This window comes from Mauremys reevesii, linkage group 15, assembly GCF_016161935.1.
Source record: "Mauremys reevesii isolate NIE-2019 linkage group 15, ASM1616193v1, whole genome shotgun sequence".
NCBI lineage: Eukaryota > Metazoa > Chordata > Testudines > Geoemydidae > Mauremys > Mauremys reevesii.
Window position 1 is genome coordinate 20,609,184 of NC_052637.1, and position 27,426 is coordinate 20,636,609.

The 27,426-nt window shown below is 50.1% G+C and overlaps 1 protein-coding gene across 2 annotated transcripts in view; it reads left to right on the plus strand.

The window, feature by feature from the left end:
- The window catches only part of ELAC2 (elaC ribonuclease Z 2), a 28,578-nt gene extending 13,647 nt beyond the window's left edge, over positions 1-14,931 (plus strand). For both annotated transcript variants that reach the window (XM_039501886.1, XM_039501885.1), the window contains exons 12-24: positions 307-405; positions 1,518-1,656; positions 1,741-1,826; positions 3,879-3,997; positions 4,929-5,025; positions 5,519-5,657; positions 6,824-6,862; positions 7,034-7,143; positions 10,651-10,750; positions 10,834-10,954; positions 11,599-11,677; positions 12,604-12,748; positions 14,152-14,931. In XM_039501886.1, the coding sequence (XP_039357820.1) occupies positions 307-405; positions 1,518-1,656; positions 1,741-1,826; positions 3,879-3,997; positions 4,929-5,025; positions 5,519-5,657; positions 6,824-6,862; positions 7,034-7,143; positions 10,651-10,750; positions 10,834-10,954; positions 11,599-11,677; positions 12,604-12,748; positions 14,152-14,406 (1,528 nt within the window). In that variant the 3' untranslated portion in view covers positions 14,407-14,931. The remainder of the gene's footprint in view (positions 1-306; positions 406-1,517; positions 1,657-1,740; positions 1,827-3,878; positions 3,998-4,928; positions 5,026-5,518; positions 5,658-6,823; positions 6,863-7,033; positions 7,144-10,650; positions 10,751-10,833; positions 10,955-11,598; positions 11,678-12,603; positions 12,749-14,151) is intronic.
- The last annotated feature ends 12,495 nt before the right edge of the window (positions 14,932-27,426 follow it).

A 27,426-nucleotide genomic window follows, 5' to 3' on the forward strand; every position in this document is an offset into this window, starting at 1 on the left:
CCCTGTCCTTAGTCTCCCTCTTGCTTGTGAGGAATTGTCCCCCTTGTATAGATGGAGGCAGTGGGATCAGAGGCCCAAGGCCACTGTGGATCTTGGCGAGTGTGGAGTAGAACCCAGAACTCCTTGACTCTCAGATCTGAGCTTTAACCATTCTGCTAGACTTCCTTCCTGGAGGAAATCATCTATGCTCTATCATGTCCTTGGTAGTAAATAGATTCTGGAGAGCAGCCTTGTCATCTTAGGTGAGATCTCTATATAATAGGAGCCAAGCTTGTTGTAATCTTTGATCTTAAATGTCTATTCTAGGTACCAAGAAGGGAAGGCTGAGGGTCACGTAGCCTTGGTTATTCACATGGCCCCAGAGTCAGTGCTTCAAGACAGCCGGTACAAACAGTGGCTGGAAAGGTACATGGCTTTTATTTAATTACGTTGACTTAAAATAACCTTGAAGGAAGTATAACCCACAAACTCAGTGATCCCAGACTGGAACAGGTACAGCGAAGGGCTACTAGGATGATCCGAGGAATGGAAAACCTGTCTTATGAAAAGAGACTCAAAGAGCTTGGTTTGTTTATCATAGAATCATATAATCTCAGGGTTGGAAGGGACCTCAGGAGGTCATCTAGTCCAACCCCCTGGACTTTTAGCCTAACCAAAAGAAGACTGAGGGGGGAGATGATTGCTCTTTATAAATAGATCAGAGGGATAAATATCAGGGAGGGAGAGGCATTATTTAAGCTTAGTACCAATGTGGACACAAGAACAAATGGATATAAACTGGGCACTAGGAAGTTTAGACTTGAAATTAAACGAAGGTTTCTAACCATTAGAGGACCGAAGTTCTGGAACAGCCTTCCAAGGGGAGTAGTGGGGGCAAAAGACATATCTGGCTTCAAGACTAAGCTTGATAAGTTTATGGAGGGGATGGTATGATGGGATAGCCTAATTTTGGCAATTAATTGGTCTTTGATTATTAGCAGGTAAATATGCCCAGTGGTCTGTGATGGGATGTTAGATGGGGTGGGATCTGAGTTACTACAGAGAATTCTTTCCTGGGTGCTGGCTGGTGAGTCTTGTCCACTTGCTCAGGGTTTAGCTAATTGCCATATTTCGGATCGGGAAGGAATTTTCCTCCAGGGAAGATTGGCAGAGGCCCTGGAGGTTTTTCACCTTCCTCTGCAGTGTGGGGAACGGGTCACTTGCTAGAGGATTCTCGGCACCTTGAGGTCTTTAAACCACAACTTGAATATTTTAATAACTCAGACATAGGTTAGGGGTTTGTTACAGGAGTGGGTGGGTGAGATTCTGTGGCCTGCATTGTGCAGGAGGTCAGACTAGATGATCATAATGGTCCCTTCTGACCTTAAAGTCTGAGACTATAACAGCTGTGGGTCAGGGCATGTGTCAGTTCAGAGAGCAGTGGTTAGTTAACGGCATCAGGTGCCCGGCAGTGGGTTGGAGCTGAAGTAGTCTGGTTTCTGGACGCGTATCTTACTATTCCTTCTGTCTTTCTCCAGGTTTGGACCCACAACTGAACATCTGATACTTAATGAAAATGCAAACACTGTGCACTGTCTCCGCAGCCACAAGATCCAAACTCAGCTGAACCTTATTCACTCAGAAATCTTCCCACTGCTAACCAGCTACCAGAGTCAGGTAAGAGGCTACGCCTAGCTGCAGATGTCTGCAGAGGTGAGCTCGTGCACGTTTCCATGTTGCTCCTTCTGTCCTCCTCTCCAGGAAGAAGAGGCCACTTTCAGCGTTCCTGTTGTGCGGGGAGAATGCCTCCTGAAATATCAGCTGAGACCCAAACCGCAGTGGCAGAGGTTGGTACTCTGTTATATATAAACTGAAGAGAGATCTGGCCTCCTGCCTTGGGGGGCACCTGCATGGGAGCAGAAGTCATTTTAGAGGATCAGATGATGAGCTGAAATCAAGGAGCATTCAGCATCTAAATGATGGTAATGCAGCAAAGGTGGCTTGAAGTCACCTTTGCACTCTGATTCTGGGCCAGTTTGTGCAGGATCGGACCGCTGGAGAAACTTTTTTTAACAGCTAGGGGGGTGGGGTGTGTGTGTGTGTGTGTGTGTTGGGATGTGGAGGGGGGTTGCATTGTGTGGTCGCCAAAGAAATCCAAGGCCCGTTTTGTTGAATGTCGCACAAATCTCTACTAAGACTCTGTGCTCCAGAGCACTTAGACTCTACGTTTGACTGGACCTGTAGGTGTAATGTACAAGTGGATGCCTAAATGTATGTCTTCTGTCAGAGATTTCATCGTTTTAAGGCAAGAAGGAATCATTAGATCTAATCTCATGGTTCTCAATGTTTCCAGACTACTGTACCTCTTTCACAAGTCTGATTTGTCTTGCATAGCCCATGGCTCACCTCACTTTAAAAACGACTTACTTACAAAATCAGACATGACATAATACAGAAGTGTCAGAGCACACTAACTGAAAAGTTGCTGACTTTCTCATTTTTTACCATCTAATTATAAAATAAGCCAACTGGAATAGAAATATCTCACTTACATTTCAGTGTATAGAGCAGGATAAACAAGCCCATTGTCTGTATGAGATGTTAGTTTGTACTGCTTAGCTAGTGCTTTTTATGTAGCCTGTTGTAAAACTAGGCAAATGCCTAGATGAGTTGATTGTACCCCCGGAAGACCTCTGTGTGCCCTTGGGGATATGCATACCCCTGGTTGAGAACCACTGATCTAGTCCAACCTGTATATCACAGGCCATAACATTACACTCTGTTACCCCTGTATCAATTCCCATGGCTTGTGTTAGACTAAAACATTTGTCCTCCGGATACTAAATGGTGGTGTGCCCCAGGCCGAGAACAGGAGAGACCTAGGGGATACCAGTGCCCAAGACCCCTGCAATGGCAGGGAACTGATTCTGGGAGACATGCCCAGATGATTCCAGCAGGTGAGAGAGGCCCCATGCTGCAGAAGTGAAAACAGAACACACTGTTGTACCTGCTAGTCTGATGGGGAAGGGGGGACAGAATTCCTTCCAAACCCCACATTGTTGCGACCCTGAGTGAGCAAGACCTGCCCGCCAGCCATCTAAGAAAGGTCTCTGTACCACTGGTCCTCCCTGTCCAGTGTTCTGTCTCCAGCTGTGGCTGATGGCTTCAGAGGAAGAGGGAAGTCTCAAATTCAGTTGTGAGGAAGGGGAATGGATTGTGTTTAAACATTAAGGCTTCACTCTACTTGCGTGTGACAATGGTCCTGAAACCTTCTCAGGATATTCCTGTACATGCAAGAAGATTGGCTCTAAAACTAGTATGGTGAGTGAAGTTTTTGGTACATGGTGCCGTACGCTGCCCCTGAGCTGTGCAGGACTCGCTGGGACCCAGTGCACTATGTAGCCCTTAAATCAGGGGTCCCCATCTAAATGTGCCCGCATACTGGCCAGCAGATGAGCATCCGCCGAAATTCGGTGGCGATGCCTCTGGATGATGCCGCTTGCTGCTGACAAGCAGCGTCATCCAGAGGTGGCATTTCGGCAGATGCTCGACCGCTGCCACAGTCCTTCATCTGGTGTCCACCAGATGAAAAATGTTGGGGACCACTGCCTTAAATCCTGAGGTCATGCAATGATTCCCTCTTGCTGGAGTTAGTTACCCGTTTCCATGAGCCCATGCGCCTCCTGCAGTCTGCTGGCAATCGTGGGTATGTGGCGTTTTACTGCCCTCTGGTGGATGGTAGTTTTAAAGCAGGCACATCTGGGGACTGTTAAGGAAACTTTCATACTAGGCTAGTATCTATGCAGTAATTTGACACTTTGCCCCATAAATTAAACGCTCTTCAGCTGCCCCCTCCCTCCCCAGCCACATCCTGATCTGTGGCCTGTGGATCCTTTCAGGGATATGGTTGCTGTCTGCAATTCCAGTGAATTTGTGGCTGAAGCCCTGGAGCTCCCTGGCTTCCAGGACCGTGTGAAGGAGTGCAGAGAGCGCCTGCAGGCTGGGCCAGTCAGGTCAGGTGAGGAGAGTGTGCAGGGCCCTTTGATTGAAGTAGCAGATAAATCTGGCTTGACCAGGGAGGTGGGTTGAGTTGTTGGATAGAAACAAACTGGGGACTTGCGTTCTAAGGGGACACTGTCCAGGTGAAATATTCCCATCGCTCTGCAAGCTAATGAACTCAGCGTATTGTTAGGGTCGCTGTGAGTGCCCAGCAGAGCATGGGATGGGCTCATTCCCACTTGGTCTTTGTCATTCAACATGGCACAAGCCAGTTCGCATTCTTAGCTCTTGAGGGTGCTGGGTTTGAGGCTCCAGCACTGTAAGGGGAGAGTTTAATCGCCAGCAAACCCCCAGCATTGCATTCTACTGCAGTGCTCTGCTTATCGCTGGTTGCTTTGGGTTTTTAAAATTGTGATCCCAAACAGTCAGTGTTCCTCTAACATGCTGTCCATATGGTGGAGTATGCGAAGAACAGCATCTAATCCACAGCCGGCTCCCTCTGGAACCCAGCTCTGGTCATCTGGCTATGCACTGATGCCACTGTGTGACACAGGGGCAGTGAATCAACATCTAAATCATGACTGCAGGAAAAGCCAGCACAGCCTGTCCGCAATCTTGCCATGAGGCCCATGTCCCTTCTCATTGAATGGCAGTGTATGTCGGTCACTACGAAGCCCAGTCCTGACTCGCCTGCCTCCATTCTGGGCGGACATGCAGCAAGGTGTCCTGCTATCATTTTAGAAGATTTTTGTCCCTTTTTCCCCATCCCCACTCCATTAGCTTGGAGGCTAGGGGTCAAGACCCAGTTGGACAAGCTGACTAGCCTGAGGTGGGATCTGGAGATCTTATGCTTCGATATTGAACTTCTAACCTGGCTGGGAGCTGATCATACCACAATGCAGTGGGCTCTTGCCAGTATTAATGCAAAGCATGTTGTATATTTTCTCTAGGTAAAACTGAGCATTACCCAGAAATCGTTTTCCTAGGAACAGGCTCTGCAATTCCAATGAAAATCCGGAATGTCAGCTCCACCCTGATAAATAGCAGGTAAATGCTGGCACTCTGTACTTTTCCCTTCCAGTACGTGTGGAATTGCCAGGGGAGGGAAGTGGTTTGTCATGTGGATGGCTATACAGATGTGCCAGCATACTGATGTGCTTCACTTGGAGATCATGGACCAGATGCTGAAGGGATTGGGAATGGGCCTGGGAATGTTGAACCTTGGTCACTAGTTCAAACATACTCAAGATTCTCATTGTAGGTGGGGAAGGTGGTCTTGTGACTGCCTTCAGAGCACCACTCTGCTGGACATCAGGTGTCCCCATTCCTGTCTGCATCAGGTCAGAGAACAAGAGCTGAAGCCACTATGGAGACTGAACTTTCAGAGTTAGCCCCTCCAGGTCCTTTCTATGGAGAGACAGCACTAGTGGCAGACGTGCTGTTTGCTGCCTTTCCAGATCACACCCTGAGCTGGCGTGCTGGGCAGCATTCATTTGTTATCCATTCTGCCAGCAATACACTCGCTCTTTCCTCTCGCCAGCTCTACCCAGTCGCTGCTCCTGGACTGTGGGGAGGGAACATTTGGCCAGCTCTGTCGCCACTACGGGGACCAGGTGGACAAAATCCTGTGCAACACAGCAGCTGTGTTTGTGTCTCACATCCATGCCGATCATCACACGGTGAGTGTCGTGGGGCAGGAGGGTGGGTTAGAGAAGGCAAGTTCCCAGCTGGGTGTGGGCTGTATCCACTTCAGTGGTGGCTCTTGTCACAAAGTTCTGTTGTGTGCTACTCATTCTCTCCTGTGAATGTTTCACTCCTGCTTGGCTCTTTAACCATTCCAGTGTCTCCATCAAATGTCCCGCCCTGCTCTGCTGCATGCAATTCTGTTGCCCTTGTTTTTAGATGTTCCTGAAATGTAATATTGGTTGTAGCCTCCCAGCTGTATCTCAAAGCTGTTCTTCCCACTGTGGAATCCCCAAGCCTTGCTGAATTCTGTTCTGCTACTAATCCTGTCTCTTCCTAGCACTGGTCCCTGCAAGCCTGGGTTCAGGCCTGTTGCTGGGGCTGGGTGAATAAACTTGGATTTTTACAGTACCTGTTTCTGGGGGTTCTTGAGCTCCCAGGGGTATAAATTCAGCACTCCTCACCACTTGGAATGTGCTTTCACAAGAAGCTTCAGCAAACAAGCAGGCTCCCTGTTTCATGGTGGCTTGATCCAGGCAGGCTGCGTTTCGTGCCCCGATGGCTTGCACTTCACAGAAGGGCTTCCTTCTCCAAGGGTTGTGGGGAAAGGGGCAGCTGCATCCTTGGCAGAATCCAGGTAAGGTCTTTAGTGGTTAGTCACTAGCTCTTCTGAACCAGCGGGTGTTGGATCTGAGCGTTCTCTGCTACTCGCTAATGCAGCCATGGCACAGAACTCAGAAAGGAGGTTAGGGTTTTCTCCTTCCTGGCTGACATTGCCTCAGCTGCAGTGTTTCTCCTCCCCATGCCCTCTTCTCTCCCTCCCCCCACCCCCCCCGCCCCAAGTCTTTATAAGGGTTGCAGCTTTCAGACGTGAGGTTTTAGGACACAGATTTACAAGGGTTTGGGCTACAGGATTGTCTTCTCTCACTCCTCTGGAGGGCAAAAGACATCTGGGCAGAGGCAGCATCGGTGAGGAGGCCTAGGAGCAGTGGTCCAGTTTATGTGCGACCTTCTCTAGTTTGTCCCTCGGTTTGTCCCTCAAGAGGTGCCCCACACTTCACTGAGCTGATGGAATGGCTGTGAAATCAGCTCTGTTAGTGCTGCCCTGCTTCACTGATGTGGGTTTATTACACAGTAACTGACACCATATTCTCCCTTCTAGGGCTTGTTGAACATTCTGCTGGAGAGACAGCGCGCATTCGTAAGTACCTCAGCTATTTCACTGCCATTTAAACCTTGGGGCCAAGTTCACCACTGGTGCCAGTGGATGTGGTTCCACTGACATCAATGGAGCAACACCTGCCTCTCCCTTGACTATTTCTGAAGCAATTTCCCTGGTACTGACTCTTCCTTGCCTGTTCTGCTCTTTCAGGCGTCCCTTGGTCAGCCATCAAGCCCGCTGCTGCTGATAGCGCCCACGCAGATCATGTCATGGCTACACCAGTACCACGACAACTGCCAAAAGATTCTTGGTCACGTCAAGTGAGTGTCTCCCTGGCTAGTCGCAGGTAGTTGAATTAGTGGGAAATACTCTCACTGTGTCCTTGTCATTCATGGGCCAGGGCAAACCACTGCCTTGCCTATGCTGCAGTGCAGTATGCTGTACAGGCCCTGTCTGCTGTATTTCAGTTGATCTCTGCAATTGATGAGCACTTAAATGCAGCTGATCAGAGAATCTTAGCAGCGAAATGTCACCTCACTGCAAAAACTAACCAGCCAAAAGGGCTGATCTCAAATATCCCACTTCAGACACTGCCTTCTTGCTCCTTTCTCCCCTGGAGCCTGAGCGCACAGGTGGGGTTTGCAGCATGCACTGGTGGAGCTGGAGTACAGCTTCAAATCACAAGCCTTGTGGCAGGCTGGTAGAGTACTTGGAGATGCTGGTTTCTCCTTAGTCTTCCCTTGGGACTCAGTGTGTAGGATCAGGTGATTGTATTCCAAGGCACGTGCTTGGGAGCCAGGCATTAGCAGTGGCTGCTAATGACTGCAGCAGTTGGGGGCAGGAGAGCGCTGACCTTGCCCCATAGGGTGATGTTTGTTCCCCAGCCCTGAGGCCAGGGATCCCAGGGCTGAAGGGAGAGCTGTTCTTGTTCCTGGGCTAGGCACCCCATCCCTGACACTTCGGGTACATTTAAGCTGCAGTTGGGGAGCATGCTGCCCAGCCCACGTGAAAACACAAACTAGCACTGATCCAGCTAACACGCTAAAAATAGCATTGTGGTCACAGTGGCTCGGGCTAGCCACCCATGTCCACACCTAGGATCGTGGACCGGCTTGTGCTCGGGTGGCTCATCCTTACAGCCACGCTGCTATTTTTTAGCACGCTGGCTCATTCAAAGCTAGAGCTTGTATGTCTACCCGAGATGGGGTGTTCAATTCCCAGCTGCAGTGTAGCCATATCCTGTGTCAGAGCCTGAGTGGGCAGGCTGGCTTCTGACTCGCGGCTCCAGACAGGTGGTGATTGCTGTTCCTGTAGGGATTCTGCTCTGCCCTACTTGGGGATGTCACAGGGCCAGCATGATGACGAACAAGCCAACCAGGACTCACCCAGGGGTTGTCAGCTTTAACAGTTGACTAGCCAAGTCCCAGTCAGTATCTGCTGACTAGCCCCCACCTCCTTCCTTGCCATGATCCCACTTGCCCAATCTCCTGTTGCCTTAATGGGCTAACCTGCTAGTTGTTACTGGTTCTGGATGATAGTCCCTTCCTCCCAGGTGTGTACTCTTGAGCTATAATCACCCAACTCTGCCCACTAAATCCTGAGGGAAGAGGTAGAAAGCAGCCCCCCAGGGTCTAGGCAGGCTTACTGGGTACTTGAAGGACTGGTGACAGGTTATCTTGTAAAAATGAGCCTTCCGTTTTGAGTGCCTCTTAGGAGAGGCAGGTTCTGGAGAAGTGGCATAGTGTGCTCCCAGCAGTGAGCTGCCGTGTCCTGTGTCAGTTCCTCGGGGGGGGGGGGGGGAGAGTTAGATCTCCCAAGATAGAGGCCATTGCTGTGTCTGATCCCAAGCTGACAAAGACATAGCTGATGGTGGCACATGTGATGGTTGTCATGACAGTCATGTCACCTCGTCTTTGTCAGGACCAAGCCTCAGCCACTGACTCTCATCTGCAAGCCGAAGCCACCAGTCTCTTCTCTTCCGCACCCCTCCTCCACAGCGTGATATGCATTGAGGGGGACTGATAGAACTCTGGGGCATTCCTCCTTAGATGGAGAGCCATTGTCCAAAACTGCTCTGAGAACTCCGACAGGAAGGAAATAGATTCGCTTAAGAGCAGCCCTTGCTGCTGCTAGTCAAGTCAACACCTCATGATGGGTGGTAACAAGCCAGTATCGGGGGCCAAAGCATTGAGAATGGAACAGAATTCCTCCAGCAACTCCAGTACTCTGAGCACCACTGGCCAAAACACAAGCTGAGAAGGCTGGGCATTGAGAGCTTTCCCTGTGAGCATGCACAGCAGAATCTAGTCTAAATCCTTGCAATTCAAACTCTCATAGTAACGACAAAACTTCTCTAGGACGTGAGGCTCTGTAATCAGCCACCAGGCAGACCCAGCTCAGACTGGCCAGGCTGCATACCCCTTGGAACAGATCAGGACTCTGCAGGCAACAACCCAGTTTCTTTCTTTTGGCTACTGCATAAGCACAAAGGAACTTCGATGCACTCCAGCAGCTTTTGGCATGAAACTTGCACTCCTCTTTGAGTTGTTATAGGTCACATGTGCTTAGCAGGGCGATCCTTGAGGGGGAAGGTGGCCCCAGTGGGCACTCTGTTAATTGTTGACTCTCAGATCATTATAAACTCCTACCAAGCATCAATGCAGAGGTTCTCTGGGGGAAATCCTATTGCCTTCCCTGGCACCCATTAGAAAGTTCTGTTCCCAGTAGCCTCTGATGGCAGACCATTAAAACCAGTGTCCTGTTCTACTGTGTGGGCTTTTCAGACTGTCAATGTTGGCCTACCCCTGCTCTTGTCAAAGTGTATGGCCGAACTCCCATTTGCTTCAGTAGGGGCAGAGTCAGCCCAATGCTGAGCACTTGGAAAAGCTCCTGCTTGTTTGTTTGTAGGAGGCATGAATGCTGAGGCCTTATGTCAAAGGATCACTTTAGGTTTTGCAGTTGCATACCACTAGCTAGACTTGACCTTTCGGTAGCCAGGCTCCTTCTGTGTTACACTGTGTCTGGAGTTACAGGGCCATGTGACCCAACTGGGGGGAAGCAGTCCAGCACTGTATGGCTTTGGAAGTTGCTGAGATCTGCTCAGAATAGGCTCCTTCTAGGCCTGTGATCTCTTTGGTATTGTTCAGACGTGGCACTCCAGCTGTTAGTGCTGCTGCGCTTGGACTAGAGCACTAATAGCTCAGAATGTCAGGCAGTAACATCTCAATCCAGGGTGCTTTGCAGGCAGTTCCACTAATGCAGCGGAGGATGCTCTGACTTCTCCCCAGTGCGTGTTTCCATACTTTATAGTTTGAAAAGGGTGGATGTGGCTTGACATTGCTGAATTGTACTAGCCATTTATGCGATGATGCAAAACTTGCATGGCACTCCAGCAACCTAGCAAGACCTTGAGCAGAGATAAAACAGGCATGAAGCAACAGCCCAGGCAAGAGAGTGGGGGAACAAGGGAGCAAAGATTCCAGGAGGGGAAATTAATTTGATGATGGGAAGAGGGTACTTGGTGGATGAGTCTTCCCTGCTTATGGAGGAAGGGTGGGGGAAGAGAGAATGAGAGGAGAGCTGTGCAAAAGGGCGTGGAGGGGGAGGGTGTTCTCATGGGAAAGGCACCTGCCCTGGGACTTGGAAGGGTTTGAGGATGAACAATCTGAAGTTGGAAAAATAAAACGTGAATGCCCCAGCACAGACCTAGGTGAGATTTCCCCAGGACAGGTCTACGTTTCTCAAATGGAACGTGTTGCTCTGCTCACATGAACAGTTTTTTCAGTGAAGCCTTGACTTCCTAAATGTCTCCCCGTTTTCTTCTGCAGTATGATTCCTGCCAGGTTTCTGGTGGAAGGGGCAAATGTCGTTGGACCTAAAGCCAAAGCTCTCATTAGCTCACTGCTGGAGAAGTTTGACTTTGCTGAGGTAAGCTGGCTGGCAGCCAGGAGAAGGCAGCAAGAAGAGTGTAGGGGTAACCTATGGTGGATAACACTTGTGGTCCTGTTCAGTTCCAGACATGCGAGGTCCGGCACTGTAAAAATGCCTTTGCTTGTTCGATGGAACACACATCTGGCTGGAAAATCGTCTATTCTGGTGACACGATGCCCTGCGAGGCCTTGGTCCGAATGGGTGAGTTGAAAACACGCTGTAATCACTTTGCCAACAGTTGTTGGCCTGTTAGTGAGTGAAACGGATGTCGATAAATCCTCCATAATCAGCTCTTGCAAGTGTTGGGGTGTCTCATCTCAAATGCTGCAGGGAGGCAGTCTTGGGCTCTGAGTAGAAACTGAGTGCAGAACAGCTCTGTATGTTAACTTGTGTGCTACAAGTATTATAACTAACCCTAGCTACACTGATCAGGTGGGACAAGGATTGGGATGCATTATCTTTGCCTCTCTTTCTGGTTCACTGCTGGAAGTACTGGGGGGTAGAGAAGCACACTTGTCCCCTAATAAACATAGTGTCAAGTATTGGGGGTGTCCAGTTAGTCTGTATCCACAAAAACAACAAGGAGTCTGGTGGCACCTTAAAGACTAATGGATTTATTTGGGCATAAGCTTTTGTGGGTAAGAAGAAGAAGTGATGTGTTTTTACCCACAAAAGCTTTTGCCCAAATAAATCCATTAGTCTTTAAGGTGCCACCAGACTCCTTGTTTTTTCTAATAAATGTAGAACGTGTCCTAGTTGATGACCCCCCCGACGCGCCCCCCCCCCCCCCGCCCAACGTGGTATGTTCCACCAGAAGTACGGAATGAATATACGGTCTTACGCAGGAAAAGATGCTACACTGCTGATCCATGAAGCAACGTTAGAGGATGGCTTGGAAGAAGAGGCAATAGAGAAGACACACAGGTAGGGTATTTCTGGGAAACTGGTTGTCTTCCTAGGAGTGAGATACAGAACTGGGCTTGGCCCTCAGAGCTGGTGATGAAAGCAGTTTCTGTTGCCCAGGATGTCCTGGGTGCACGCAGATCTCCAGGCTCTGGAGGATCCCAGTTTGAGAGTTCGACCTCTTATTGATGGTGAACTAACTGGTTCTGTAACCTGGACACAGGGGGCATCCCCTCAGGGTAGGGAGCTGTTACTATACAGCTGGGTAGCTGGAGAAATGTGCTCTGCTAGAGGGGCCCTTAGCTGGTTACCCATTGGTATTGGGGTGAGGACTTGGATCATTTTGGCACCCCTCTCACTCTTGAATTCACTTTGGGACCGATCTGAGCTGCGTGTTTCAGGACTGGTATGTGCCTTGTGAATGCCCAATTCAAAGGGGGTAAGAAGGGGAGCACTGTGCCCTACATGGGTGCAGAGAAGACCCAAGCACAGCTCATGGGTAAGGGGGAGGGATGTGGGTGTGGTTCTGGTACATGGGATGGGGGGGTGGAGGGGGGTGGGAATAACAAGCTGGCACCACCAGGGACAAGCATGCAAGTAAACTCCATGCTCCCAGAATTCTTCTAAAAAATGGTGAACACCCAGCTCACTGCAGCCTTGCTTGCCCCCTCCTCATTGCTGGAGGGGCAAGTGTGACTCGCTCACTGTATGCCACATCTGCTGATGAGCAAGCTGTCTTCCTGCACTGGCTGATTAAAATAAGAGCAATTCAAGTTCTCGTGCACTTGAGCTCCAGCTGGCACGTTTTGCCTGTGTTGGGTAAAGCCTGGGGCATTAGCACTTGGTAACGCTGCCTCCAGATCCCCTCATGGAGAGGGCTGTGCTGTCTGGCCTCTCCGTGTGGTCACCAGAGTTCCACTAACCATTCAGTCTTGCTCCCCTTGCAGCACGACGTCCCAGGCGATTGGGGTTGGGATGAAGATGAATGCAGAATTCATCATACTCAATCACTTCAGCCAGCGGTACGCCAAGATCCCGCTCTTCAGTGCAGACTTCTCTGACAAGGTTGGAATCGCATTTGATCACATGAGGGTAAGTTGGGAACTTGAAGCCAGGCTCTCAAGAGAGCTGGACTGGGCTGAAACTCGGGTTGTTTGCAGATCTGTTGCTGAACCCAGAATAGGAGACTTTCATTGAGCTTCCCGGGCACAATGCGTTCCACTGGCAGCGCTTCCTTGGGTACAGGGAATCTCTGCTAGAGGTGGACTGTTAGCTCACCAGCTGGAGGTGAAGTCTTCAGTTGCCACAATGAATATGCTTGGGTGAACTTGCCAGCTGGGGAGGTGTCCAGAGGTAGCTCTTCTGAAGAAGGCTAGTTTTGCAGCTATTGTCCTTTCATGGCCTTGCTGCAAACATAGGGGAGTTCATGCCTACAATATTCACTGGCTGCTGGCTTTGTGCCCAGGAGCCTGCCTTGCCTGGTTCCACTGGTGTAGAGGCCAAGAGGATGAGTGTGAAAGGAGAGGGCTTTCTGTGCCACTTGCACAGTAAGAACTGAAAAGCCACTTGTCCAGAGGGAACCTTGTGGGGCAATGTTAGAGCAGCCGCTCCCAGGCAATGCTGGAACCCTCCCTCTGTGTGAGTCAGGTGCATGCGTTTTCAGGACTAACAGACTGATGGGCGTACACTTCTAGTATCTGAATTCCCCTTGGCACTAACCTAATCCTCTGCAGGCTGAGGATTAGAGCTCTCTGGTCTCCAATAGCATAGCAAGGCGCCCCTAACACTGACTTCTGAGAGAGCAGCGCCTCTCCCTCCTGCCCACCCTTCCAGTGCTTTCTGCTGCCACCACAGCACTTACATAGCAATTACCACATCTAAATGGGTCAAGTTGTCTCCCAGAAAGATGCCTTTGTATGCATTGGCCCTCTCTAAATCGGTGTTCTAGATATGCTCCCCGGTGTGCGATCCAGGGGGGTTGCCTGTCTGTGGGCCACTGTGTCCTCTCCAAAGTGCCCCTGGGTGTCAAAGCATTATTGCTACCTTAGGTATAATCCGTGCACTGAGTGCCATCCTCCCCTTCCCCTCACCTCACTGCATTCTTTCTGGGTGTGTCTTTACATGGCAAAAGGCTACTAAACACAAACTTGTTGCACTTATTGAACTGAACAAGTACTAGGTGAAGGATTGGTGCCCGTTAACTCTTATATTGTGTATTCCCTGCCTTGTGCTCAGAAGAGATCTTTTTACACAGTGCCTTCTCTGGGGATTCGGAGATAAATAGAAAAGGAAACACCCACTGCCCCTGTATTGCGATCTGGACCCCACTGGGCTGGGTGCTAGACAGACATAATGAGTGTCCCTGGTCTAAAGAGCTTGAGGTGTAAATGGATGAGACAAAGGGTGTAAGGGGAAACAGAGGCACAGAGCAAAATGCTATTCCTCTGCCATCTCCCCTCCCAGTGAATGTCAATCTGAAACTAATTGCCTTTCAGGTGTGTTTTGGGGACTTTGTGACAATCCCTAAGCTGATCCAGCCCCTGAAGGCTCTGTTTGCTGATGAGATTGTGGAAATGGAGGAGCGGAAGGAGAAGCGGGAGCTGCGCCTGTTGAAAGAGGCTATTATAGCTTCAGAGAAGCTGGCGAACAGCGAGAACAAGGCTAGCAAGTCGACCCCGGTCTCAAAGAAACGGGAACATGCAGAGAACCATCAGGAAGGGCCGAGCAAGAAGCTTAAAACAGCAAACTGAGCCAAGCAGCATACGGCCTTTGAAAGAAAGTAGCTCTGAGCAGCTTTGGGGAGTGTGGAGTGCTGCATACCCCCCACCCCCAAGTGAGGGTATGGGGTGCCTGTGGTGATGGGCTGGCAATGCCTGCAACTGCTACATGAGCGGGATTCCCCCTTGTGCTGACATATTACCAAGTATACAATAAGCAGTGACAAGGTCTCTGGCCCATGTCAGCACATGCAATTCAAATTCATGTTTCTTGCTGGTGCTACCAGCCATCTGTCAACTTCCAGCTGCCTTTCTTCCCCCAAGTGTTTTTATTTATTTTTTGGTTTTAGACTGGAAGCTGTTGTGTGTAACAGCAGTTGTGATGACAGGAAGTCGCTGAAGGTGAGGTCCACAAAACCCCCATGGGGCTATGGAATCTCCCAGAGTACATTAGGAAAGCCCCTGCTTACAATTGTGGGAATGTAACAGTGTAAATAAGGGTCTGATCCCAGATGATATGAGGTAATTCCACAATAAAATGAGACCCGATTAAGTTTATTTTGGAGCTTGAGCTTCACTGGGCTTGAACACCGGAATCTTGAGTAATTTTGCAGGGTTCATCTTTATTATTATGGCTTTCTCAGTTTGATTCTACAAGTTCTGCTAGTGAGCAGATCTGATCTCTTCATAGTGCTGATATGAACAAAACAAACTGGGAATAGCTGAGTATGACCCTGATCCTAAATTGGTATCGTAGCCCTGCTGGAAAGACTAGAATCTCTCAAGTTCTTGAGCTATGGGTAGGGATTTATGCCCCCTCTAGCATTACTCTGTATCACTTGAGTTCAGGGAAAATAATCTTCCTTTGCCACACAATCAGCTCATTTTGTTAGTGTAACTAAGGAGCTGATACCAATGTTGGATGCTTCTCCTCCTCTACTGCTCTGGGGTAGAGACTGAAGTGCTAAATAGGACAGCATTGCTGTAAAGCTTTTTCAGTCAGAGGGCCACGTGGGTGGTTAGACACCAAAGGACTGAGTCCCATCCAGCTGATCAAGTACTGGATAAGGGGAAAGGGAAGGTTCACAAGTGAACTAACATAACAGAGGGTGTGCTGCTGAGAGAACAGCACTCCTCTGCTAACCAGTGGAACAGTTTACCAAGGGCCATGAAGGATTTTCCATCACTGACAACTTTTAAATCAAGATTGGCTTTTTTTAAAAATGATTCTTTAGTTCAAAAGGAATTATTCGGGGGAGGGGGTTGGTTCTGTGACCTGTGCTCTACGGGAGGTCAGACTAGATGATCACTGGCTTCTTCTGACCTTGGATTTCTGAATCTGATGCGTCAAACTAGTGGTGTTCCTTACTCAGCTCAGCTGTGTGGTTATTGCAACAGTTGCAAGTGCATTTATGGAGACCCTGTTTAACTGTCTGGCTTAATCAGAAGGTTTTTTCTTGTACCAAAAACTAATTTTAAGCAACTAATCCTACATGAAAGGTTTGCTCAAGAAATGGTGGTAGCAGAGCTTTAAGAATGTTAAATCTTCAGTCAGAGTGAAAATTGAGACAAATTGGCTAAATAACAAATCATTTGTGGTTTAGCAGGGCTGTAACATAGTCTACAGAGCGAAGCTATAATGACAAGTGCAATTCAATACCGCAAAAAGTCACGAGGTTTTGAGACCCTGTGACGCTTAGTGTCTTTGTTCATTGGTCTGAATTGTCTGATATAACCTAATCCCTGTTATCATTTATTTATCTCCTAGGAATGCAGCCCTATGTAGTGTAAAATAGCTGCTGTTTAACAAGGCACGGTGACAACACACTAGTAAGAAGTCTCACAGAACTGTTCTAGATAAAGCTATTACTAAAATGCAGGCAAAGTAGTAGTTGGAAAATCTGAACCCGTCTCCAGATGAGGGTAGGAATTTTCACAACTCTGAGCCATTGCCAACAAGTCATGGATAAATGGAGAGTGAATAAGAATAGGAAAAAAAACCTATGTGCTGTACTAGTCTTCCACACTGAGGCAACAGCAATCCTGGCTCTTTACCGATCCTAATTAATTAGTGAATTAATGGAAAAGTTATTCAGTATCCTTTGGGAAGCTGTGCAGGGGTGGGTAGGGCCAAAGATATGTACAGTATTGTCATTCTAATTGCAAAGTCAGGGGCATGTTGTGTGGTGCACAGGTGAATTGCTCTGGCTGGAGCTTGGCCAGGGCTAACTGCTTCCCCAGTGTGAGATTGTCCTCTTGTTCCTCACTTTGAAAGGGGGGCTGTTACCTCCACCCAGATACAAAAGTAACTGATATGCCTGTGGAACATTTTCTCCCTGCTGCTACACGTGTCACTTCTGCCCAACATGCAGCAGCCCTTATCTAGAAGCACAGCTGGCTTTTGTCCATGCTGCTCACATAAAGAAACCCGCTGCCTTCATTTCCCCATGCTCTGCACTGCTGTGCAGCAATGGCTGGCAAAATCTAGGCTCCTCTCACTAGGCTGGGAAGCCCTGTGTTCCTCCCAGCCAGGGGCTGCATGTCCCAGAGCTGCCCTCTGGCTCTGGGAGTTTTTACAGGAACTGGGGCTTTGTGCTGGTTTTGGAAGACCTAGCAATATGCCCCACAACGAGGTGGTACCACTGCCCCAGGTAGAGTGAGCACGTGCACAGTAGGGACCAGCCCCAGTGGACAGCATTACATAAGAGCCACAACCAAAGGTCCATCTAGCCCACTATCCTGTCTTCTGACAGCGACACATGCCAGGTTACCCTAGAGGGAATGAACAGACCAGATAATCACCTGATCCATCCTCTGTCATCCACTCCCAGCTTCTGGCAACCAAAGGCTAGGGACACCATTCCTGCCCATCCTGGCTCATAGCCATTGATGGACCTTATCCACCAAGAACTTCTCGTTCTTTTTTTAAACCCAGGTATGCTTTTGGCCTTCACAACATCCCCTAGCAAGGTGTTTCACAAGTTAACTGTGTTGTATGAAAAAACTTCCCTTTGTTTTAAATATGCAGACTATTTCATGTGGTAAGCCCTAAGTCCTTGTGTTATGAGAAGGAGTAAATAACACTTCCTTAAAGTCAATTTTATTAATCTCCCCTCATAGAGAAGCTGTTTCATGCCACTAAACATTTGTTGCCCTTTTCTGTACCTTTTCCGGTTCCAATATAGTGTTGCTTCCCTCAACAAGAGGAAGTATCTGCGTGGGCCAGTCCCACCCACACCTACAGAGTCAGATCCAGGGCAGTTGGAGGGTGACAATCTTGGCCTCTTAAGTCAATGGCCCAGGGTTTCACCCTGAGCCTCTTGGCCCTGTGGTGAGTAGCATGTCTACAGCCAGTTTAGCCGTATTGACCCCAGCATGATTTGTAGTACCCATAGTGCTAGGTGCTGTCCGAACACAACAAAACAGTTCCTGCTGCCAAAATGTTTACAGTCTCTAAGACAAGACAAGGAGACAATGGTGAGCAGTGTGAAGGGCAGTGGTCTCAGCACACCAGCAGCCTGACTTGTCAAACTTTTGTAGGCCAGGACAATTTGAAGGAGTGTAGTAGTTAGGCCTGGTCTACACTTCCAACTTTGAGCTAGTTACATCACTGAGGGCTGTTTTGAAAAATGTCATGCCCAAGAATTCTTCCGTCAACCTAGCTACGGCATCTGAGGCATTAATTACATGGACAGAAAACCCCTTCTGTTGATGTAGGAACCATCTACCCTATGGGGCTATAGCTGTACACCATCGTGTATCCCTACTCTTAGTTTTGCAGGTATTTATGGGGAGCTTTTCCAAGCTTGTGGGGCAGTGTGAGAAAGCACCAAGGGGCTTATTTTAAAAATAACAAGGGGGTGATCAGAAGTGGAATTAGACATCTTGATACTGAATGAGACGATGGGGTGGGGATATGCCATGAAGGCCATAAGCAGGTGGCTACTGGTCTAGATGTGGGGCTTGCTTTTGCCTTTCCACTCACCCAAACCTGCAAAGCACTATGCCTCTTGTGGCACTCACACAGTCTGCAGGTCTGTCACATATTCCCCCACAACCAGCAAACTATCCATGCTGATTGCCTTGAGAGAGCATTGCCCCACAGAGTGCTTGGTAGAAGGGATGTTTGGCTACTGGCAGAGACAAGAGCCCCTTGGTTATAATCCCTACTCTTCAAGTTTCTGTGCCCTTCATGCTCACAGCCCTTTTGAGGAGAGAATAGCTATAATTCTCTGCTTCACAGCTGGGGGCGGAGGGGTGCATGAGTTCAAAGCAGAGACTAGAATGCAGCTCTGTAATGTGACCACCTCAAGGCTCGCTTTCTTTGTCACACTCTCTTTTGGAAAGGTTGGACTCAATCTTGTGAAACCCACCACAAATCTCCGTTCTGGCTTTAGCTTTTAAGAGCCTGTTGCTGCTTGCATGCTATTGGGTGTAGTTCAGCTCAAGTAACCGAGGGACATGCATTTAGACCCAGAGAATCCAAGTTCAGCCCCTGAAGATGACCCTCCCCCCGGGGTCCTGTTACACTGGGCTGTTCTGCTGCTAGACCATACAGAGCTCCCGGAGCCAGGGGGAGAACTCAGTGATCCTCACGCCCAGATTTCTAGCACTAGTTCACAAATAGTTGCAAGTTGTCACCCAGTGGTAAAAAGTGTATTGTAGCTCCCTCTATGGGCTGCTCCTCACAGAGGATAATAGCAAGGCTTCACCTGCAGTTTTTCTGATATTACTTGTATTGTGGTAGTGCCTGAGAGCTCACTGTGCTACTAGGGTGACTAGATGTCCCGATAAAATCAGGACTGTTCCAATATTTAACCCTTTGTCCTGTGTCCCCATCAATGTATGATCGGGATGACGTTTGTCACAATATTCAGGTACGGAGGCAAGTGGGAGGGAGGCACTGACTCCATGGGTGCTCCGGGGCTGGGGCATCCATGGGGAAAAATTGCAGTCAAGCTCCCTCATCCTCGCTGCCTTCTCCCCCAGGGCTGCATCCCCGCTCCTCCCCTCCTCCAGCACTTCCCGCTGCCTAACAGCGCTTTCTGGGAGGGAGGGAGAGGAGCGGGGACGTGGTGTGCTATGGGGAGGAGGTGGAGAAGAGGCAGGGCAGGGGTGGGACTTGGGGGAAGGGGGTGGAATAGGGGTGGGGCGAGGGCAGGAAGAGGCAAGCAGCCACCCAGCAGAGGGGAACTCGGTGCCCAGGGGTGAGTGGCGGGTGGGGAGAGTGAAGAGGCAAGTGGGTGGCAGGCCGGAGGGTGAAGAGGTGAGTGGGGGGCTGAGCGGGGAGGGAGCGGGACCTGGGGCAGAGCCTGCGAGGAGTGGGGGTGGAATGCGGGCAGGGCTGATGGCACCCCAGTGTGTCCTGATATTTTCGTGTGGTGATCTGGTCACCCTCTGCTACCCACTCTGCAAACCCAGAGTCCCTGCCTCTAATCCTAACTGTGCAAGCTGTTAGTGCGGTAGGTGGCTGTGCTGTGGATCTGAAGGTTCAAGATGGGGAGGGGGGGGGTAAAAATAGCATAAAGCCTGAGCCTGCTCCTGTTCATTTTCACCTCCCTGGCTGTGGCCCTAAGGAGCCCAGAACCACCCTCCTTGCACTAGCCACGTCGGCCTCTGGGAGGAGGAAGCTCAGCCTGGGGTAGATAGATGTCATTCCCAGCTTGGGTAGACAGACACATGCTAGCTCATACTGACGGTGGCCAGTGCCAGGAGCCCCTGAGGGAATGAACAGGTAATCATCAAGTGATCGATCCTGTCTCCCATTCCCAGCTTCTGGCAAACAGACTAGGGGCACCATCCCTGCCCATTCTGGCTAATAGCCATTGATGGACCTATCCTCCATGAATTTATCTAGTTCTTTTTTGAACCGTGTTATAGTCTTGGCCTTCACAACATCTTCTGGCAAATAGTTCCACAGGTTGACTGTGCGTTGTGTGAAAAAATACTTCCTTTCATTTGTTTTAAATCTGCTGCCTGTTAATTTCATTTGTTAACCCCTAGTTCTTGTCTTATGAGGAGTAAATAATACTTCCTTATTTACTTTCTCTGCACCAGTCAGGATTTTATAGACCTCTCTCATATCCCCTCTTAGTCATTTCTTTTCCAAGCTGAAAAGTCCCAGTTTTATTAATCTCTTCTCATATGGCAGCCATTCTATACCCCTAATCGTTTTTGTTGCCCTTTTCTGAACCTTTTCCAATTCTAATACATCTTTTTCGAGATGGGGTGACCACATCTGCACATAGCATTCAAGATGTAGGCGTACCATGCATTTATATAGAGGCAGCATGATATTTTCTGTCTTATTATCTATCCCTTAATGATTACCAACATTCTGCTCGCTTTTTTGACTGCTGCTGCACATTGAGTGGATGTTTTCAGAGAACTATCCATAATCACTCCAAGATCTGTCTCTTGAGTGGTAACAGCTAATTTATACCCCATCATTATATATGTATAGTTGGGATTATGTTTTCCAATGTACATTACTTTGCATTTATCAACATTGATTTTCATCTGCTATGATGTTGCCCAGTCACCCAGTTTTGAGAGATCCTTTTGTAGCTCTTTGCAGCCTGCCCGGGACGTAACTATCTTGAGTAGTTTTGTAACATCTGCAAATTTTGCCACCTCACTGTTTACCCCCTTTTCCAGATCATTTATGAATATGTTGACTGGTCCCAGTACAGATCCCTGGGGGACACCACTGTTTACCTCTCTCTATTCAGAAAAGTGACCATTGATTCCTACCTTTTAACCAAACAAACATGTAACAACATGTATTAAAAAAAAAACATGGGAGATGCTTGCCTGCTTCCGAGGGCCAAGAAAAGCCTTTAGCTCAGTCAGGCACCCAGGATGGAATCTTCAATTTCTATAAAATAGAACTGGTGGGAAAACATAGGACATTAAATCATGTGCCATGCATCCAATGCAGGCTAAAAATAACAGCAGGCTAATGGAGGCCTTTCAAGCAAGAAAGAGGAATAAAGGAGGAATCTCAGCTCCATTCTCTTCAATCTACACATGGGTGACCTGCCAGCCCTACTGGAACAGTCCCCCAAAGCTAGGAGTCCCACTGCACAACTCTGAGATAAAGGATAAAGTGCTGCTATATGTGGCTGATGTGGCCACACTATCTAGCCAGCCAGTCCAGAGAAACTCTGCCATAGCTGGACCCTACAGGTCACTCTGGGAAAACTTAGAACACAGACATTTCTGAATGAGCCCCACATCAACCAAACAAGAGTAGAACTGTGCTACAGAGCCATGGAGACTGAACACACTGTGCCATTGCACTCCACATTCTTTATGAAAATATGCTTATGAATCTGAATATGATATAACTGGAATATGCTTTATGCAAAGGGTCTCTTGTAAGGTATCATTACAAAGCCTATATTCTACTGTGTGTGTTCATCCTATTTGTTTGCATGTGTTATTTCTATGTCTGGAGTTAGGAGAATAAGATATAAACTTGTATTACTGATGTAAATATATTAAGTGGAGGCCATTAAGGGTGCTTCAGAATCAATGAACTGTAAATGGCTCTGTTTACCTGAGAACCTTCCCATCTACCTGTGGGCCAGCTCAGGAATAATGGAGGCTGGGGTCTCACAGGACATGTGATCATGTCACCTGATACTGGAATCCATCTTAAATATGGTACTTTTCCATTTAGATGGAGGGGTGGGGACCCAGAGAGACAAAAGATTCCCGCCTTGTGCCAAAGCTATAAAAGGGGGTGGAGCAGGACAAAGGGTCCCAGTCATGAGAATACTCCTGTTTACCACCTAAGATGTCTGCTGGAACTAACAAGGACTGCACCAGGGGAAAGGATTGGGCCCAGACTAGGAAGGAGTCTAGTCTGTGAAAGAAGTTTATTGGACTATCAGGGTGAGATCTTACCTGTAATTAGTTTCTTAATGTATTAGGCATAGACTTGTGTGTTTTGTTTTATTTTGCTTGGTGACTTACTTTGTTCTGTCTGTTATTACTTGAAACCACTTAAATCCTACTTCTTATACTTAATAAAATCACTTTTATTAATATGCCCAGAGTAAGTGATTAATACCTGGGGGAGCAAACAGCTGTGCACATCTCTCTATCAGTGTCATAGAGGGTGGACAATTTATGAGTTTACCCAGTATAAGCTTTATACAGAATAAAACGGATTTATCTGAGGTTTGGATCCCATTGGGAACTGGGTGCTGGAGGTAGGTAACCTGCTGAGCAGTTTTCACTTAAAGCCTGCTGCTTTGGGGGCGTGGTTCAGACCCTGGGACTGTGTTGCAGCAGGCTAAGGTGTCTGGCTCAACAAGGCAGGGTTCTGGAGCCCCAAGCTGGCAGGGAAAATGGGCTCAGAGGTCATTTCAGCACATCAGGTAACAGTCCCATGGGGGGTCTTTGTGACTGAACCTATCACACACACCTTCCCAGTAGGTCACAATAAATGCAGCAGGGGGCATCACACTGGCTCTCAAAGCACAAGAAAAAGCTCTGCAGGCTTCTATGCCACAAAGAAAACTGCATCCTGCACAAGAAGTTGCTAAAACTATTGCCCAGCTGCATACAGCCCACTCTGCTAGAAGGCAGGAATGTGATCTTGGGGTTTGCACTGCCTGGGACAAACCCTGACAGAAACCCTATCCCTGCAGTTCTGCAAACAAAGCTGTGCAGAGGCACTCTAGCACCAATGGTGCCCAGCAGAACCAGGCCAATTCCCCCTTCCAGTCAACCCCCTTGGAAGGACATTCAGCTTCTGGTGACATCCCAATGCTGCAAATGCTCCCTCAGGCACAAAGCACTAGAGCAGGGGGTTTCAACCTTGTTTTATTTGCAGACCCCTTTGGGAATCTTAGTCTGCAGACTGCCAGGGTTCATGGACCACAGGTTGAAATCCAAGTGCAAGCACAGTCCACTCCTTTGTGTCACCTCCAAAGCTGTAGCTGGCAGGGGCAGGCCATGGAACCCCACAGAACAAGCCAGCCCCCCACACTGGCAGGAGTGCTGGTGTGTGTGTGCGTGCGTGTGCACCATTGAACCAAATGGTAAACCCTGGATATGATGGAAACTACTTCAAGCCAGGGGGTGTGGTGGTCCCCCCCTCTACTTCCAGCACCCCAGTTCTAGCGCCCATGCACACTTAGGGTGACCAGATAGCAAGTGTGAACAATCAGAACAGGGGTGGGAGGGCAACAGGTGCCTATAAATGAAAAAGCCCCAAATATTGGGACTGACCCTATAGAATCGGGACATCTGGTCATGCTGGGAGAGACAAGTGAAACCCCAGGTGAGCCAGGTGCAGGTGGCTGGCAGAGTGATGGCACTAGGACACGCACAGCGGGGTCCAAAAGGGTGCGGGGGGGTGCCTCTGTGGCCCTGGGCCAGCGGGGGGTAGGTGGGGGTGGCATGTGCCACAGTCCCTCGCACTCATCGCGAAACACCCACCCCGGGTGGAGCCACAAACCTTCGCCTCCTGCCGCTCAAGGCTCGGCCAGCCGGAGGGAACCGGAGCAGCCCCGGCGGCTGCCTCTGGCGGGGGAGGAGCCGCGTCCAGTCCCCAGAGCAACCGCAGCTCCGCCCTGTACACACGGTCGCCAAGGAGCCTCCGCGGGCAGCCGGCGCGGAGCATCAAGCGCAGCCCCGGGCCCCCAGCGCAGCCCCCTCCCCGGACCCTGCCCCAGCGCAGCCCCAGCTCCAGCTCCGGGACCCCAGCGCAGCCCCCTCCCCGGACCCTGCCCCAGCCCCGGGACCCCAGCGCAGCCCCGGCCCCTGCCCCCCGCGCAGCCCCCAGCCCGGGACCCCCAGCGCAGCCCCCTCCCGGACCCTGCCCCAGCGCAGCCCCCAAGGACGCAGCCCCCAGTCCCGGACCCTGCCCCCAGCGCAGCCCCCAGCCCCGGGACCCCAGCGCAGCCCCCTCCCCGGACCCTGCCCCCAGCGCAGCCCCAGCTCCGGGACCTGGACGCAGCCCCCGCTCCGGGGCGTCCTGCCTGCAGCGCCATGGCCGGCCCGGAGGAGGAGGAGGGGTCCCCCGCGGAGGACGCCCCCACCTCGGATCCCCGCGTCCGACTGCTCGGGGAGCGCGTGGTGCGGAGCCTGCGGCTGAAGCCGGAGCGCTGGGAGCGCTGTGCGGGCAGCCCCGAGGCGCAGCCCCTGCTGCGGGGCTTCCTGGAGGGCGCCGCGGGGCAGCCGCCGCTGCTGCTGGTGACGCTGAGCCCGGCGGGGCAGCTGGCGCTCAGCACCGAGCTCCCCGCCAGCCCCGGCCGCGGCAAGGCGCTGTTCTTCCTGCGCAGGGGGCCCGGGCCGCTGAGCGCCCCGCCCGGCCCCGGGCAGCTGCTCTACGGGGACCTGCCCGCCTCCTCCCTGGAGCACTTCGCCGCCCTGGTGGAGGAGGTAAGGGGGCCGCGCCGCGGGGAGCCCCAGCGCGGGGGCGGCTGGATGGGAGCCCAGGAGCAGCCCCTTCCCCTCCGCGGTTCTGGGTCCTGGCGGCTGCCCCCCTTCTGGCCTGGCTCCCAGTCTCTAGCAGCCCAGGGAGCCAGCGAGGTGCCCAGCCTGGCTGTGCTAGGGCCCCAGGTCCCTGGGCGGGCCTGGCACCAGGAGGGAACCTCTCTGGTTCCCACCTTAGTTCAGAGTCTGTGACCCATCCCCACCCTCCAGGCTCTCTCCCCTCCGCCTGGCTGAGCCAGAGGTGGAGGCTGAGGAGCTGTAGCCTGGCCAAGCAGTGGGGTCTTTTAGCTCAGGGAGCAGCAGCTCATGCTTGGGGAAGCAGAGATTTCAGGGTCAGTCCCTGCTGTGGTGACTCACCCAGGGGTGTCCCCAGGGACACAAGTCACAGTGGTAAAAAACAAGTTGCTAAGGGGTTGTGTGCAATGTTAAGGTAACATCAAGGAGAACAAGTTGCTAAGGGACAACAATGCAAAACTGGAACACACACAACACAGTGTAACGTCTCGGTACATCAGCCTCACACATCCCTGTTCCCAGATACCATCCATTCCCAGAGAAAAGCTGCTCTACTCATCCACACTCACAGGCCACCCAGATTCCCTTAACTCTGCCATCTGTAAGCCCCAGGCTAGCCCAGAAGGGAAGTGTTTACAAAATCAAAACACACCTGTAGACAGGGCCTGTTTAATGCCAGTGTTCCTATGGGATTAATCTGTGTTTCTCATGATTAGCTTGAATCTGGGTTATTTCCCGTTTAGGACTTGTCAAGAATCACAACTAATTTGAAATCTTAATATTGTGAACTAGAATATGTTACCAGTATTTTTCCCAATAGAGGTGTCACCTAATGAATTTTTTAAAAAATAAACATTTATTTTTAATGTGTTCAGTATGAATTTAAGATGGGAAATCTACACAATGATAAGAGTGTATGTGGAAGTAGGTGTGAATGTGGCAGTATTTTGGAGTTGGCATTGTTATATTAAGACATTGAACCTTCAGCTCACAGTTGTAGGCTACTAACCAAATTGTTTTGATTTTGTGGGGTAGCATATTTGTTTATGTGGAGCAATATTACATCTCAGTCTATTTTATGGGTTCTGCAATTTGGTAAGTCGTAATTACACAGATTGCAGTGTTTGTGTGCTGTGACTTTGTTTGTAAATGGTGACAGGTAGCATATGAGAGGACTTGTAAACTCCAGCTGTTACGTAGAATTTTTTGGGTGTAATGAATAGTTTTAGATTGATGTCGCTGGGGCTCCTTTGGTCATGTGTCCTGAGCAGAGTGCATGTGCTGATCTCTGCGACGCATATTTCTTTATGTAGCTTTTTGTCCGGGAGATGTAAGCATTGTTTTGTGGCATTCCACGGAGGGTAGAGTTAAGGGTCTGACTGTGGTGACTAACTGAGTAGGACTGGTTGGCTGGGGGAATGGGCAGTGTGTGAATGAGAGAGAGAAGAGGAGGGATGTAGGTGAATGGCTTTGTGCTGTGTTTCCTGGCATTGTGCATTTGGGTTTTGCATCACTGTCTCTCAGCCATCTGAACTGTTTTTCACAAAGTGTCTTTTGTGTTTGAATTTCCTGGTTTTCTTGAAAATAGAGAGAGGCAGGCTCAAGAGGACTCAACCAAGGAGGCTCCTTCTCCTCCCCTGTGCAGTCACTTTGCACCTGCTGTGTGTGCAGAGTAGGGTGAAGCTGGGCTGGCACCAAGGGGCTGCATGGCTCCCCTGGGTGAATTGCACCAGGGGCTCAGTGCCAACCCCATAGATTCTTCTGGCACAGGGGATGTTTCAGGGCAGATGGAGGGCAGGAAGAGACAGGCCTGCACCCCAGGGATCCCCTGGTACAGTGATGCCCATAGGGACTACGGCAGTGGGAGCTAGGGAGGGCAAGCTAGGGCTGTCTGCAGGGCTGCTTGCTCTAACCTGCTACTGTGGCCTCTCTGTCCCCTGCCTGCCCCAGCATCACATCAGGGAGATGCAAAGCCTCCCCTCTCAGTCCCTGCACTGACTCAGGAACCCAAGGTGCTATAGAAAATCCACACGAATGACTCTTCTCTGATGTGAACAAACTGCACTATTGGGGTGAATCAGTCACTCACACTGGGGACAGGAGCAGGCCCTTCCACTAGATGAGCCCCCAGCTCTGTGGTGATGCCTCCTATGGGAACGCCTCTGCTTGTGTCACATGTGCTGCTCTTTGGCAGAGGGATGGAGCTGGGCCTGAAGGCAGTGCAGGAGCAGTGCAGAGCTGCAAGCAGAGCTGCTGAGCAGGCTGCACGCACCCTCTGCTGAAGATCTTCATGTGATTCTCTCAATCTTCCCATTCTCCTACTCTGCCCTGTCACCCAAGCCCTTGCTTCTCTGAAGGAGAGCGGTACCCAAGTGGAATGAACACTGGTCTTGCTGGCTAGACTGTCTTCAATGACCTGCAAGGAGGACTTGAAGGAGTCTGAAGAGCCTCTCCTTTTGCTGACCAGGGCACCTGACCAGAGCCCAGTGTAGCGACATATTTTCTGCTGCAGTAACATGTATGGCCCTGGCAGTTGGGATGTCACGCAATTAAGTTCACTGTTTTATTGGGGATTTTTCTTTCTTT